This window comes from Rissa tridactyla, chromosome 1 (assembly GCF_028500815.1).
Source record: "Rissa tridactyla isolate bRisTri1 chromosome 1, bRisTri1.patW.cur.20221130, whole genome shotgun sequence".
Classification (NCBI taxonomy): domain Eukaryota; kingdom Metazoa; phylum Chordata; class Aves; order Charadriiformes; family Laridae; genus Rissa; species Rissa tridactyla.
In genome coordinates this window covers 208,610,524-208,625,999 of record NC_071466.1, presented here as the reverse complement: position 1 = coordinate 208,625,999, position 15,476 = coordinate 208,610,524, and the positions used below count along the sequence as shown (strand labels likewise).

General features: G+C 36.2%; 1 protein-coding gene across 1 annotated transcript in view; it reads left to right on the top strand.

Moving 5' to 3' along the window:
* Nucleotides 1–15,476, top strand: part of PCLO (piccolo presynaptic cytomatrix protein) — a 367,476-nt gene that overhangs the window by 288,390 nt on the left and 63,610 nt on the right. The window contains 4 exon segments of the mRNA XM_054219098.1: nucleotides 1,251–1,301; nucleotides 2,220–2,350; nucleotides 7,635–7,728; nucleotides 13,629–13,700. Of these exon segments, the coding sequence (XP_054075073.1) occupies nucleotides 1,251–1,301; nucleotides 2,220–2,350; nucleotides 7,635–7,728; nucleotides 13,629–13,700 (348 nt within the window).

Below are 15,476 nucleotides of genomic sequence, written 5' to 3'. Positions count from 1 at the left end.
CTCTGGTCTGGGAGTCACGGTCTCTGCATTAGCCTAATTTAAAACAATTCATATCAAACATCCTGAGAAAATCTGAGGGGGTTTTTTGGAGGGTAGGGCAGCACAAAAGAGGCAGATGGGTTTTACTCTTCTTGGAAAGTGAAAGAAATCCTAATTACACAGAATAGTATGTCAGCCTGCTGGTCACATCTGGAAAAATAGGAAAAGATAACTTCTAGATTAGTCTTCAGAGAAGAGTGAGGTTGTCCTCACTTGCATCCTTTGTTTTCTGCTGCATAAGCCAAGGAAGCAGATGTGAGAGAATGCAAAAATATTGAAATCCTGCTACTGAACCAGAGAGAGCTTTCTTGCTTGACTGATGGTTTGCAGATTAGAGGTAGGTCCAGGGTGGCTCAAGGGCACCACCGTTTCACAGAACAGCATATTTTTGAGAGTCCAGGTTTTGAAGCAAGTGGTGATATTATTTTCCAACTGCTAACAAAGAGGAGAGAAGAAAAGGGGAAAAAAAAGACACTGAGGATTTTATTGCTTTTGTCAGAAACCTAGAGAAGCTCAGTGATAGAGAACAGAAAGGAACAAGCATGATTATACGGCATTGGAAAGGGAGGACAGAAAATTTAAATTTCATCTCATGGAAAGTATGTGGAGGAACTTGAAGATGATGTAGTGTAGCTGAATTGATTACCATAAAACACAGAATAAAGAAAAGATATTATATGAGATGGCTTGCAATTGTGAAATCACCTGTACACATCACTCAGTTTTAGTACCATTCTTTCCCCTCTTTCTACCTATTTTCACCTAAACTCAATTTAAACTAGTGTAACCTTTGCCTGTCAATAGAAATGTGGCTGTGTTGTACTTGACGTGGTATTTGTTTTCTGTTTGCAACCTTAATTTTGTTAGAAAGGGTTAATGCTATACGTCTTTTTCTCCCCATGCCTCCCTGTGTGACCAATGTGGTTAGACTGTAGAGACTTTGGTGGTCAAGTCATCTGATTCTCTACTTGCACGAAGGCTGATCAAAATGGCTGGGCTGGACCTTAAGTGCTGCTGAAACACCATAACTATTAGTTCTGAGTATACAAATTGGAGACAATTAAACAGTTTTTAAAAATATGTGTCAATACAGCAGTATAAACAAGACCTGTTTTAAAAGTTAACTTTGAAAATCTATTATTTCCAATGTGCGTATGTGTATATTTGTCAGTGTGTGCCTATGTATTTATTTATGTATTTTAATCTGGCAGCCTGCAGAAACTACAAAGTCTGCTTCCCACCCAATCACTGGAGAAATTCAGGTAAATATGTAGTTTTTGCTTTGTAAATTTTTGTTGCTACTGGCTACATTTTTCTGAATAATAAGTTTGCAGAAAACAATCTCCATTAACTGATTTCTTATTCAACTCCAAGCCCTTGAAATGTCACTAATGTAAGTCAGTGCTTGATTTTTGCCTCTGTCTTTAATGTTGGCTTATGAAATACAAACAGAAGAATGGAAAATGCTACTGTTCCTGAACAGGCTGAAAACACAGTGAAATTCATTCTGATCTTTAACCTTCGGGCACTTATTGTGGGTTACTTCAGAAATTCTCAGACTCTACATTTAAGCAAAGACTGCTGTGGGTTTCTCATAGTGCAGCGTATTTATTTCTATGCAATGCCAAGTTTGTGGGTATCCCTTACGTAAACTGACTTTACTCTAGATTTTCAAAACAGTGGAACTGGGAACAGCAGAATAAATGAAGCCTAACTTCCTATAGATTTCTGCCTTTTTTCCTTAATTGATCCCTCTCTCCTACACTAGTACTAAGGGTCTTTCCATAGTATTATAACATCCTTCCTGGGCTTGGGCTCCAGGTAGTCAGAATTTGTGTAATTCCTACTCGATAAGCTGGCTATTGTTCAGAATAATATCAAGGGTTCAAATTTCATCTGCTTTTTCCTGATTGGAATAGATCAATATCCATGTTTACTTTTTTTTTTTCTTTAACCAATACTAACAGACTTTGAAAGAAAAAATTGTTTCAAGATCCAACATAATCGTCTAGAATCTCATTCAAGTCAGGAGAGACAGACAAAAACTTCTAAAACTTGTTTATTTCCAGCCAAAGTAAAGGTCTAAAACTCATTTCATTCAAAGGATTTTGGAGAGGTATTGAATCATTTAGGAAGTAAAATTACAAAATAATCTTACCGTGCTTTAATGCATTCTCTAGCTTCAAATCAACTATGACAAGCACCTTGGCAACCTTATCATCCACATCCTTCAGGCAAGAAACCTTGCTCCTAGAGACAACAACGGCTATTCTGACCCCTTTGTTAAAGTTTATCTTCTTCCAGGGAGAGGGTAAGTGTAGGAGAAATTTTAACCTGAACTTTCTTTTACTTTGTGTTTGTTGCTTGTCACCAATATAAAGAACTGAGGGTTATCCCTATAGAAAATCCAGGTAAAACACCAGGAGAAATGATGGGGTTTTAATAGAGAGCCAGATTTTATTCTCAGGAGAATGTGCATACTTTGTTAATGACCTCAGGGACTTCATGATCATTCCTGTAGGTTTAATGTGGGGTTTTTTCATGTTTCCATTTAAAAATTCTAATACGTGCAAAAACATGTATTAAAAGAACAACAGACTATTGAAACGTACTAAATACATGTAATACTCTCTGTAATGTAGAAAACTACATGTTAAGGTTAAAATAGGATTGTTGCTTCGGCTCAAGACATTCTGAATTTGGGACAGATTTGCAAACATGCAGAATTACTGTATCTGAGATAAATTTAAGGTTGCATTATATCAAAGGTGAGAAATACTAGACAGAAAACATTCATTCCATGTGATTTTTAATAACTTTTTTTTAAGAGCTAAGATGTGGTTTTAGAAATTCTGGTAATTTTTTATCTAATGACCATACAAGTCACTAATCACTTTTTTCACAGGCCATTGCTTTTTTGGACTCTGCAATTTCAAATATGTAATTAGGGTTTCGTTTAAAGGATATGATTCTGTACCAGCAATATTATAACTCTTTTTTGGGCCCTAAAGTTGCAGAATGTCATACGTATGCATAAGTATATATGGTTATAATAATCCTGCTGACTTCAGTGACAATATCTAAAGCTAAGCGGATGGATCAGACCATAGATTGCAAAGACAAATTCCTGCAAACTTCTCTGCTTGTGTAATCACACTTATCCAAAAAGACTCTCAGGATAGGACCATGCAACTAAAAATCTGCAGTTCTGTTCTGTTCAAAGTAACAGGAAAGTGGATGCTCAGGTCACAGTTCAGCATTTGGCATATAGGCAAGCACTGCTAAAGTACATGCATATTCTTTTATAGCTTGCTCGTTCCAACTATACAGCATTCAACATTGTTCAGTGGCACTGGGCCCAAAACTATTACTGAATATAATGGGAACAGGTCCTAAATCTTGAGGGTGTTTTTTAATGCACCTAAGAATCTTGTAAAATACTTCTAAAATCAATCTTACTGGGAATTTTGCAGGTACATTCACTGATGAGAAATAAGGCTTTGAACTAGAGAGATGTTCACCCTGCAGAGGTCTAAGCCAGATCCAAGTATAGGTTTAAACTTGCAGCCAAGTTACAAAGAATTTGGATTTTAGGTTTTTTTGGGTTCATTATTTCAAAACACGGCAATGTTACAGTTTTACATGTAACTTAGGGCTTTAGGGAATAATGAAAATGAAGAGATTCTCAAAAGTGCCAAACTTGTTTCTGAAAGCAGAAACTTGAATTGCTACTGACTATCTTTTATCCATAGTTCAGTCCATGCTAGACTTCTTATTCTTCCTAATGCCTCTATTTCCTTTGATTCTGATACTAGAAATTGCCCATTATTCACATGTTTTCTTTCATCTCTGTTCTCATTTTCTCTCACACTGCTTCCTCTGTGTTCCTATCTCTGTAAATGCTGGGGATGCAGACAAGTCATGGTTGTCCAAAATGCAAGGTAGAGTGTATTATCTTCCAAATTTATTCATTAATTTTTGTATGCGTGCATGATATTTTGTAAAGACTGTGCATTGAACTATAGATTTCTCTTGAGTTTTGATAACAGGTGATTGCAGTGTGGTTTTGCTGTTCATTCTCTAATGAATCCCATTTCCAGATCAGAAGGAACTGGAAACAAGTAATTAATGACCCTTAATATGCTAGGGACAAACTCTAATGACAAACAATTTTTTTTTTTTGGAGTCTGGAAGAATTTAGTACAGAGATACTTAAAAATTCATTCTCGCTCACTGAAAGTTGCAAAATAATTAACTGTGAACTTGTATCAAGATTTTGGGTGGTGTCCAAATGAATGCCAAGAGAAACAGGCATTGTTTGGAAATGAGATGGAGTATTTTTCGCTCTACACCTTGCACAGTATGTAGACATTAGAGCCAGGTATAATTCTAGATAATTGCCCAGCTGGCTTTAAAGCTGCTTTATCACATAAATGGCTATTTGTGGTAAACAAAGGTGGATTTTTAGTTATTGAAATTACTGGTGCTTTGTTTGTCCTGGAGTTGGAAACATAAGGCAAAACTCCATTCTCAAGATATGTTAATATCAGCCCAAGCTAAGTACGTAGTAATAGTAATTAATCTCTAATTCTGAATTCATTTAAAAGTAGAAACCTGACCAAACAAGTCAACAGATGAAATTTAATAAACAGATCTTCTCTATCATCAGCCCGTATCTTCGTTAATAAAATTATTGAATGAATGTGTTTAAATGCCACATTTTATGTGTAGTTATTCTATTACACTGCTTTCATTGTACTTTCAGCTGTATTATGTATTAATAAATTATAATCAGGGAAGTATAGCGAAACGATAAATGAGTAATGCAGCTGGTATCTTCTCACACAGCATACTTTGAATTTCAAGAGCAAATTATTTCATGCTAGGTATAGACAGGTTTAATTAATGCATTTTATTAAAACATCACCATCTGTTAATCACAATTGTAGGGGGGAAGGTGCATTGGTGGTATGAACTTAATGAGTTTGCCAGATCCTTCCTTTCAGAGGTCTAGAAACCTTCAGCTGTCATCCAGCTTAGCCTGGGTCTGCATGTCCTTAGAAGTAGTCAAGGTCTCCTGCTTCCCTCTCCATACACTTCCAGACCATAGGCTACACGAATGCGGGCTATCACCAGCCAGATACTCTATGGACTTCACTGGAAATACTCCAGACTTACCACGTTAACAATCTTTTGTCACTGACAGCTCTGAAACTCAACGCTGTGTGAATCACCTTCTCACAAATTTCTGAAAAGAATCAGAAATTTTGAAAAGGTGATGAAGTTGTAATATTGCAAAAAGAAAACCATGAAAGGAAAGGGAATGTCAAAGGGTCCTTTCCTACTTTCTTTAAAAAGAAGAAAGTTCCTTAAAGTACTGGTTTCTTCAAACCAGTAGATCATATGACATTTAGGCAGGCCCAAACTGTATAATGCTATCCTAACTTAGTTAAGGTGAGAAGTCGGTTACTCTGGGTGTAGGAGGTGTTTGGATAAGTTAATATTTCATTAATAGTTGATCAGAATAGACATTCATTTGAGAAGTACTGTGAGCCCAGAGAGAGAGAGATGCTGCCAGCCCAGCTGTTTCTTGCCTGTGTCCCATGTCTCCATATGGGTCAGTCAAGTCTTATTAATACTTTGAGTGATGGGGATGCTTTTCTCAGATCAGAGAGTGGGAAAAGAAGGCTACTGAGGTGCTTAAAAAATTTGAATGCATTACTGAATAAGGTTTGCCATCAAAACCTAGTTTCCAAAAGGATTCAGATCTTCTATTTCAGCTTTCCTTCCAAGATATGCAAAGAAATAACTGTGTTTCTTTTTCATATGCCTTTGGTCCCCCTAGATTTTAATTCATCCTCTTCTTACTGACATAAAAGAAAGATATTTTTTTTTTCTTTTTTCCAAAAATATACCATTATATGCTGTGGCTGACAGGACTGATTGAACTGTGGAGAGCTGCTGCTTTCTTCTCATAAGCAGGGGTGGACAGATACTTTGTTTCATGGGTCCCAATGCCCTTCACATTTTTTGATAAACTGGAAGACAGTAGATAGCGTGTTTTGCAAGAAAATAAATGGAACTGCATAGAATGACTAGAGCAAAAAGTAAAAGCAAAAACAAAAAATAACTGCAAGTTCCTTTCATTAAAAGGTATCAGTATAGTAGGCAGCTTGGATATGGCCACCCCCTTTTGGAGAATAAGGCCACTACACACTCCAGAATAATTAGAGAGGAGCACTGCACAGTAAAATTGAGTTTGTAAAGTGAAACTGCTGGTGCTGAAGACCCAACATAGACGTATATGTGTCAGTAAAATACATGCGTTTTTAACATATACCTTAATTCAGTCCTGCTCCGGTCTGGTACCACGCATGGCACGCCATTAGTGACTACATGATTAAAATGGTCCCTGGAGTGCATCTTCTGAGTTAATCTCACATGAAAGGAATCTAGCTCATTAGCTCTGAGACCATGCCACAGTGTGTACCAAAACACAGTTCAATCACAAGTCACAAGTGAGAATCAAGAGAACAGCACACAACCAAAATTAATGTAGGGGAACCATAAGAGAGTTTAATAGGGCAGATACAGATCATTCCGTGCCATTTGGCCTTAGTGCTGGCGAACAATCCTGGGCATATTTAATTTAGTAATAGATATAGCACGTAAGTCCTCTAATGTATGGGAGGTTTGAACAGAAGAAAAAGGGCGGTTGACTGGCAAAAAGAGGTTCTTTACCTTATATCTTGTTGGGTTTTCAAAGCATTAAAAGCTTCTCTTGTTCTCCTACTCAGCTGTTTTGAGATGTCTGTTAAAATTTATATTACATTAAAATTGGAATGGAAGCAAATCTGACATCAAAGCTCAGAGAGCTAGATGAATCCATATTCCGTTAAATGTTGGTGCATTGCTTTCTCCATACTCAGGAAATGCAAAGTAGAGTAGAAAGCACTACCAATTCTTTTTATGAACAGATTATGCAGCCAAACTTTTTATTATTAGCTATTGATAAAAACAATCATGAGCTTGATGCACTTCTATGTTTGTTTCCAGTACAGTTAGAGGTACAGGCAGAGCGCAGAATCAATAAGAAATTAGTGTTTCTATCATTAACAGGATATTAGTTACCCCATGGTATTCATTAAATGTTCTTGTGAGATGGGACTCCTGTAATTAGAGACTGTAACCTATAAATATAATGCATTCATGCTACTTTAAAGTGCTAATAGCAGGATGGTCTTGGAAAAGAAATCAATGCATTGTCACTTCAATTTATAATCAGAGCCCAATACCTACAATGAAAGAACAAAGCATACGTGCACGTGCTGGCTGATGCTTTGTGTTGAAATGGTAGTAGGCAAAGCTAGCCTGCTGGAGTCAGAAGATGTTTTAAAAAATTATGTCAGAAAAGCATACCAAAGAAAAAAACCCAAAGGCTGTTATCGTCCTCTTGTAACCCTGAGCTGTTGCAGAAATGGGAGATGCAGTTCTTTTCTTTTTCCGGTTTTTGGTTTGTGGGTGTGTTTTTGCATTAGAACTGAAAGAAACAAAAGAACGCTAATGTAATGTTTCCTTCCTTTGTTCAAATTCAGTGCTGAGTACAAGCGGAGAACTAAGTATGTACAGAAAAGCCTGAATCCTGAGTGGAATCAGACGGTCATTTATAAAAATATCTCCACGGAGCAGGTGCGTGACTGGTAGCACTGTTCAGTGCGATTTGCTGCTTTATTATTTGTATGGTCTGCAGGACTTACTGAGAAGGGATCAGTGCTGCTGGCAATTCTGTGAACCCCAGTAAAATCTTGCCAAATTTAGGGGAAATTTGGAGTTATTTCCTTGCCTCTGATAGAGATTACTATATCAATACTCTTGTCTTGTTCCTTTTACTCATAAAAATGGTAATTTGTGGGGATTACACTCATAATCATGTCATAACTACAGATGTGGCAATTTAAAAAATGATAATGGAGTAGAGGGAGGGAATAAATTAAGATATATGTTTCTGAAGTAGATGCAGAAAACACTGTCACTCTTTGTTCCAAAAGCCATGCAAGCTCACACAAAACACAGGTCCTACCATTTTTGTACTTATAAATATTTATGAAATGTAAGGATACATTTTTAGATTTAGCAGCAATTCACAGCAATGGGCCTGAAATACGAATCACCTGAAAAAAAAAATTTAGACAATACTTATTTTCCTTGTTACAGAAAGATTTAACTTACATCCGTGAAAGATGTCTGTGGAAATCTCTCTTTCTTGGTGGCTTCCTAACTCCAACTGAACTACAGGGTTAACTGAGGAAGCATGAAGCAATTGAGTCCCCTTTTTCTCCATCTCCCTTTTTAAAGGGAATTTTTACCATTTGAAAAAAGCATACTGAGCAAAATGATGATCAGTCCATTTGTTTAAATTATGAAGTATATTTTATAGAATAATGGATCTGTATGTAGTCCTAAATCTTTTTGCCTTTCTTAGTGTTTTGTTCTCAATACTTTCAACTTGATTTTTCAAGGCCATTTACTCTTTCAGTACTTCTTAAAATAGCCCAGTGAATGGATTTCCCGGTGCTTTTAATATACTTCTCCAACACAACACCAAGACCTCAACATTATCTTCCTAACTTAAAATTTCATTATTCATTCTTCTTGATCATTGAGAGGAACATAGATTAAGATACTCATTTTCACAAGGAGCAAAACCCTTCCCACAGAGGGACTTGCATGGTTGCTCATGCAATCTACACATCCGAGTTTAACGGGTGGTAGCTCAGATTTACTTCAGAGGTGCCCTGTTGTACATAGTGGTTATGGTTTGCTGGGATTTGCACGCAGCTTCATGTAGGCTTGCAGAAATGGTTGCTCGTTCACAGTGAAAGTATCAGAAAAAAAACCCCACTTTGATGTTTGTCTAGCTGCAATATAAGCCCTAGGTCTTCTGGGTTTTGTGAAAAGTTTTGGCAAGTCTTAGCAATATTTCCAAACTGAGCTTTCCATTTGAGAAAGGCTCTTCCATTTACTTAATTTGCTTCCAGGTTCTGCTGTGACATTTCACAGAGCTGTAATTAAGAGTTCTTGGATGTTGGACTTTCAATGGCTCTTTTGTGATTTTAAATTGGATAATTAAATTAGTCTAGGATTTCTTGTTATGACAGAAAATCTCCTAATATCTTTGATGTCAGTTTTTGACCATTATTTGATGAAGTTTGCCTTTACGTAACATGTTGAATTCTTTGAATTTCTGCTTTCCATTTGCAAATCTCCTCCTGTTCCCTTCCTCTGAGACTGTTATGCAGTGCTTATGATTATAAGTGTGTAAGCTTTGTCTGAGCACCACATATGTTGTATATTTTGTTCTCTTGTCACATAGAAGTGTGTGCAGGAAATAGTATTTCCTTCCACACCTTTCCATGGCTTATATCTAGTGCTAAGATACCAGTGTGAGTCATTCTTCTCCTGTAAAATTCAGTTCCCTGGCTTAGAGAATACACAGTTAAGCACATTTCTAAATCACCAAATAATTCCATGCTGATGATGAGTACCCTCTACAGTTTGAAGAACTATCACCATGCAATAGTATATCGTTTGCACTCATAACCCTTATGAATGGATATTTCAAAATAGTTAGGAATATAAAGAGAAGTACAAGACAATAATTGTGATAAACTGAGAATGAGTATTCTGATCACCAAACAAGCAAAACTGCATCATACACTAAGTTCTACAGAGTTAGTAGTCATACCGTAACATAAATTTGTGTATCTTTATAAATATTATTTCTCCAAAGCAGCATTTCCTTTCCCTCCATCAAAGCATGGGTTGCTTTCTGGCAGCAAATAAGTATTATTAAATATTCCCTAATATAGTCCTTTTAACGTCACTGTCTAGACTTTAGCTGGTTGCATGATTTTTCATTTTCCTTTTCTCCTTCACAACCTAGCTGAAATTAAACTGAAAATAATTATGTGAAATAGATCACTCTTTGAAATGAAACAGATTTTTTTCAAGGTCGGAATGATTACTTTTATCACATAGCAAATTCTACTTTGACAGTTGGAGAAAAAATAAATTAAACTGTGAATATTTAGTAATTTAAGGTTTTTGTTAAGTAATAAAGTGGAGATAATTACAATTTGAGAGGAAGGCCAAGTACACGCATTACAAATATTGTATAACAACTGCTAACTCATGTCAAATACCTACTCAGTGCATAAAAGAAAGCATTAGAATGATTTAGGAGAAGATGGTAAAAGATGTAAGTTCTGTTGCTGGTCAGGCCGTTGGTATAATGTATGAGCACTGTATAAAGTGTGGCTTTGTTCGCCTCAATTTCTTACTTGTCAGAAAGCAAATAAAAGTATTTCCTTAAATGATGAATACAATTCATTAAAGCAAATAGCTTTTGCTATAGCTCATGTCCTTAAATTGAAGGTAATATATTTAGAAAGAGTAATAATTTCAAAATCTTCGAGTGATGTAGGAGCCTATGTCTTATTTCCAAAGGTAAGAAAATGTTAGGTAGGAATATAAACAAAAATAAGTATAATGCATGATCAAATACGAAATATCCTGACTGACTGCAGTCTTTTATAATGTTTCTGAACTAATTATAGGAATTTACTTTCAGCATAGGAGAAAAACTGCATTAAAATTGTTTTTTTTTTGTCATACAAATCCTTGTATGAGATTTTCAAGGAATATGTATTAAATATCTCAAGTAATGCATATTTAGTTACACAGACCATCATTATCCTTAGCAATGCCCAGTCATCTCCAGACATTTAAGACGAGAAACAGATACTTCTGTACGTGTGATGTCGGTTATGTTTTCCATAAGAGTAAATATTATTCACATTGGCGGTTTGTGCATATTCCTTTATTTTCTTTAAATGATGGTTGTCCACAGCAGCCTAAAGCTAACTGGAGTTCACATGCAGTATGCATGTTTTTGGTTTTTATTATAATGGTTTTTATTTTAATGTTTGGGGTTTTTTTTTTCCTTTTTTTTTTTTTTTTTTATTTTTCCACAAGGCAAAGTCTGAACTTAGTTGCAGCTTAGTAACCCTTTTCTGATAATATGCTTGGAACTCAAATGAGATTCACAACATGTGTAAACTGCTTTCCTTCTTTTAGGGACACTTTCTCATTTTCCTGTCAGTACATTGCCCACTTGCAGAAACCCATGGTCAGATGGATAGTGGGTTTCTGCAATGCGTTTCAGTATTGCTGTCGATTAAATTCCTGATGGGCATCTGAACTTCTGGCTTCATGACCTAAAACTGGATGCTGTAAGGCAGAACCCTACTTTGCTGTGATGGTATAATGGCTGCTTTTAGAATCACTAGCCATTGAGTGTTCTTTGCCTTCAATAATGGTACAAATATATATCTTCAGAAAAGCAAATTTTCCTCCTCTTTGAAACTCATTTCATGCACTCTGCTTAATAAATCTCTTTTGATGGTTTTTCATTGTCATAATATTTTATAAAAGCTTTATTAAACTAAGAGGCTTAAAATAGAGATCTCAAAGAAACGTAGAGTACTGCAAGTTTTCAGCACAGTTTTATTATCATACTAATGCAAAGAAGCTAGCAAAGTAGGGTTGCAGTTACTTGAAAGTCTTCTCTATTTTCCTCTTTCCACCAAAAATCCTTCAAATCTTTGTTTTTTTTTTTTTTTTTTTTTATCTTTCCTGGATCTATACATTCCTCTCTCTGTCCTTGCACAGTCATCACTTGAAATAAGAGGTCAACATGTCCTCCCAAAAAAAGCAATAATTGAGACAATACATTTCTGAAAAGTATTTATCCTATTCCTCTTTTTTAAAGGGTAAAAATACATATACTTAGTATAGCATCTAGCAGGAGATATCATGCAGGAAGCTAAAAGTAGCATGGACTAGTGGCTGCTCAACTCATTTTTTTAGGTTATTTTTCATGTTGCAGTTTTTATACTGTCTTGGAACAGGAAAGAAACGGAATTTTATTCAGTCAAGAAAATCAGCTTTAAAAATATTCTGTAAGGAATATTCAAAAGACAATCTTTTCATTCAACTTTTTCCTTAATTTTTGGAGGATATTTTTAAAACAAATGTTTAAGAAGAATGTTGCCTAATTATGAGGAATAAAACAGAGAAAGATTAAAGAATTGTTCTCAAATATTTTTTTGGTTTAATCTTAGCTTTCAAGTCATGTTGTTGCCCACTTAAAGAGTACATTGTGGATGCTAAAAATAGTACAATTCCCCTTTGTGTTGGTTTTTCAGGATACGCTGATTTAATCTTGATTTTCAAAGACACTGACTTTGCGTAGTTGCTCATTTTTCTAATGTGAGGAGGGAGCAGAAGATATTTCAAATGCATAATAATGAGATTAAATTATCATTTAAAGGCAATTTAAGATTATTAAGAACTGTCTGAATCTGTGTTGCTTTAAGCCAAGGGACAGTGGAGGTAAATAGCAAACCATGCTTTTCTTGAAAACATATATATTATGTACAGTAAATGGTATAGCTTATGATTTTGAATAATTACTTGATCCTTTGTTGTCTCTTTGTCCCAAGCAGACAATTAATAGTCAGAGCAATGACTGACACGTTGCTTCTGTTAGGATGATGACCTCAATTGTCACATAGGATTTCTGGCTCTGACCTCTTTTATTCAAGTATGTGAACAGAGTCCTCTTTTCCTTGGTAACACTTGGAAGCGTCCAACAAATTCTTCACTTGCAAGTTCTCAACTTGACTTCATAGACATCCCATACCCCCAGGATTTGTCCTTCCCTCTTTCAAGCCACATGAATTTACTGCTGCCTCTCCAGCCACCTGCTAGCCTTTTGCCACATCCTACAACACTGGTAATCAGTCCTCTCACCATCTGTCCCCACATACCCCTGGAATGACACTCAGGTCAATCTTTCCAATAAGGTCAACTCTTTGATCAACAGCTTCTTTGTCTTGCACCATCTTGTCATATAAAAAGCCTTACTTGTTTCTTACTGTAGCCTGTAAGAAGAGCTTTTGACACAGTTATCATGCTTAACAAGCCCTGCAGTTAATGGGTTTTGATTGCTGTCATTAGTGCCTCACAGTACAACTTGTCCTGCATGTCTGGATCACTTGCAGAGTCCTATTGACTACACTGAATTGCAGCAGTATTCAAGCCCGGTCTTCACAGATGAGATTGTGTAAATAGGGTGTTTTAATTAGAACATATGAAATTCATACTTAAATGCACTTTAGGGAAATGTGTGAGTTGAGACAACTCAGATCTTATGATTAGAAAAGCTGCAGAAATGCAAAAATGGGGCTTTAAAAATCAGTTTGGCTCTAGTAGTGGACACACATTCTGTCAAAAACAACTTGTGGAAATTCCTAAAATAGGACCAAGCACAAGCCCATTAGTCTTGATAACAAATAATAGCCCCAAATTATTTTTCTGAGATCCAGGTTGATGGAAGGACAAAAGCTACCTAGCTGTCACTGTGAAAAAGGGTACAAGGAGGAGATAACAAATAGAAACCACCATAAAGACTTGATGTGAAGTTTATGATGGCAATAAGGTTAATTATCCTTTGACTTAAATTGCAGCTGAAAAAGAAAACACTGGAAGTGACTGTCTGGGATTATGATAGATTCTCCTCGAATGACTTCCTTGGTGAAGTGAGTACCATTTCCTCCTCTCTAACCCTTACTAGTTGGAAAGCTGTTTAACTGCATGCTGGTATTTGGAGACTGTTCCCTTCCAAGGTATCTTGCATGTGTTAAGTAAAGCCTTTGTTACATCAGTTTTACTGCTGACTTCATAACAAATGGTCATGATTTCTTTCATTCACACCTGAAAGATGCCTTCCCTTTATCTCAATGAACTGTGGGCAAGTTCGTTTAGGACTCAACACAATGTTACTTCACTGAAAACTGAGATTTTTTTTTTTGAGTCTGAGATAGTAACAGCCTTCCCGGTGACTGAATGGGGATTCTTATTATGACTGATAAGCTGTCTGCCTTGATTTTAACATAACATGGGAAGACTGAGGAGGTATCAGACTTTGTAAATGATTAAAGGATTAAATTCTGCCATCAAGCCATAACTTAGCACATGCACAAGTATCTGCAAGTGTAAGTAATTTGGTCTTTCTGATCAAGGTCTCATATTTAACACTACAAAATAGTAATATCATTACCAAAGTATGACTGAAGGCAAAATCTTGTAATTAATAATGAATGAGATGAGTGATTATGGGAATAAGTATGCTCTCTCTGTTAAAGGCAAATAAACAAAGGTATGCACATAAAATACAGAATTACCAGCAATAACTATGGTATCAAAAAAGTAATTAAAAATGTTATTACAGAAGAGGATTATAATTAGAAACAGAAGCCCAGGAAAATTGATTGGTTATATACAGAGTAAACCAGATTATCTCTGCTCATTCTGCATTTGAATTTTGCAAAAAGACACTCAGTTCAGATCCAGTTCCCCTTTATGTAACTGCAAAACTGAGCAATCAATGTCACTATTTGAACAATTACTAAAAAAATGTAGAGGAAGCAGCTACATGATTACTTGTTTCCTGCATATTGCATCGGTATTCTTGTTGAGTTCAGCATGTTTGTCCAAATGCAGGGCTTTACTGAATATTTCCATCATCGTTATTTATGACATTTAGAAAATGGATGCTCCAGCAGCTGCTTCTACAGGAAGATTTAAACTTTTGCCTTCAAATATTTTAAACTCTAGAACTATTTTATTTATTAAATCATTCAGACTTAAATATGAAAACAGTTCTTCATGGAAAAAAGGAACGGAAAAGACTATCCTGTGTATTTCAGGACCAGGGTGTCCAGAGGAGTCCTGCACCATAACAACCAATATGCGTTATCCAAATTTTGCCCTAAGGACTTTCTTGATTAAGGCCAGCACCACTTGCATGACCTAAATGGCAAGTGGCATATCATAGTTCACATCCATGGAATGTGAACCCTCTTCTCCTACAAAGCAGAGCCCCTAGCCCAAACTGCCTATTGGGAACAATCCTCAACCATAGAATCATAGAACCAAATCATAGAATCATTTAGGTTGGAAAAGACCTTTTAAGATCATTGCGTCCAACCATAAACCTAACACTGCCAAGTCCACCACTAAACCATATCTCTAAGCATGGCATCTACACATCGTTTAAATATCTCCATGGGTAGTGACTCAACCATTTCCCTGGACAGTCTGATAATGCTTGATAATCCTTTTCCTAATATCCAATCTAAATGTCTCCTGGCACACCGTGAGGCCATTTCCTCTCATTCTATCACTTGCTACTTGGGAAAAGAGACCAACCCCCATCTCGCTACAACCTCCTTTCAGATAGTTCTAGAGAGCGATAAGGTCTCCCCTCAACCTCCTTTTCTCCAGGCTAAACAACCCCAGTTCCCTCAGCTGCT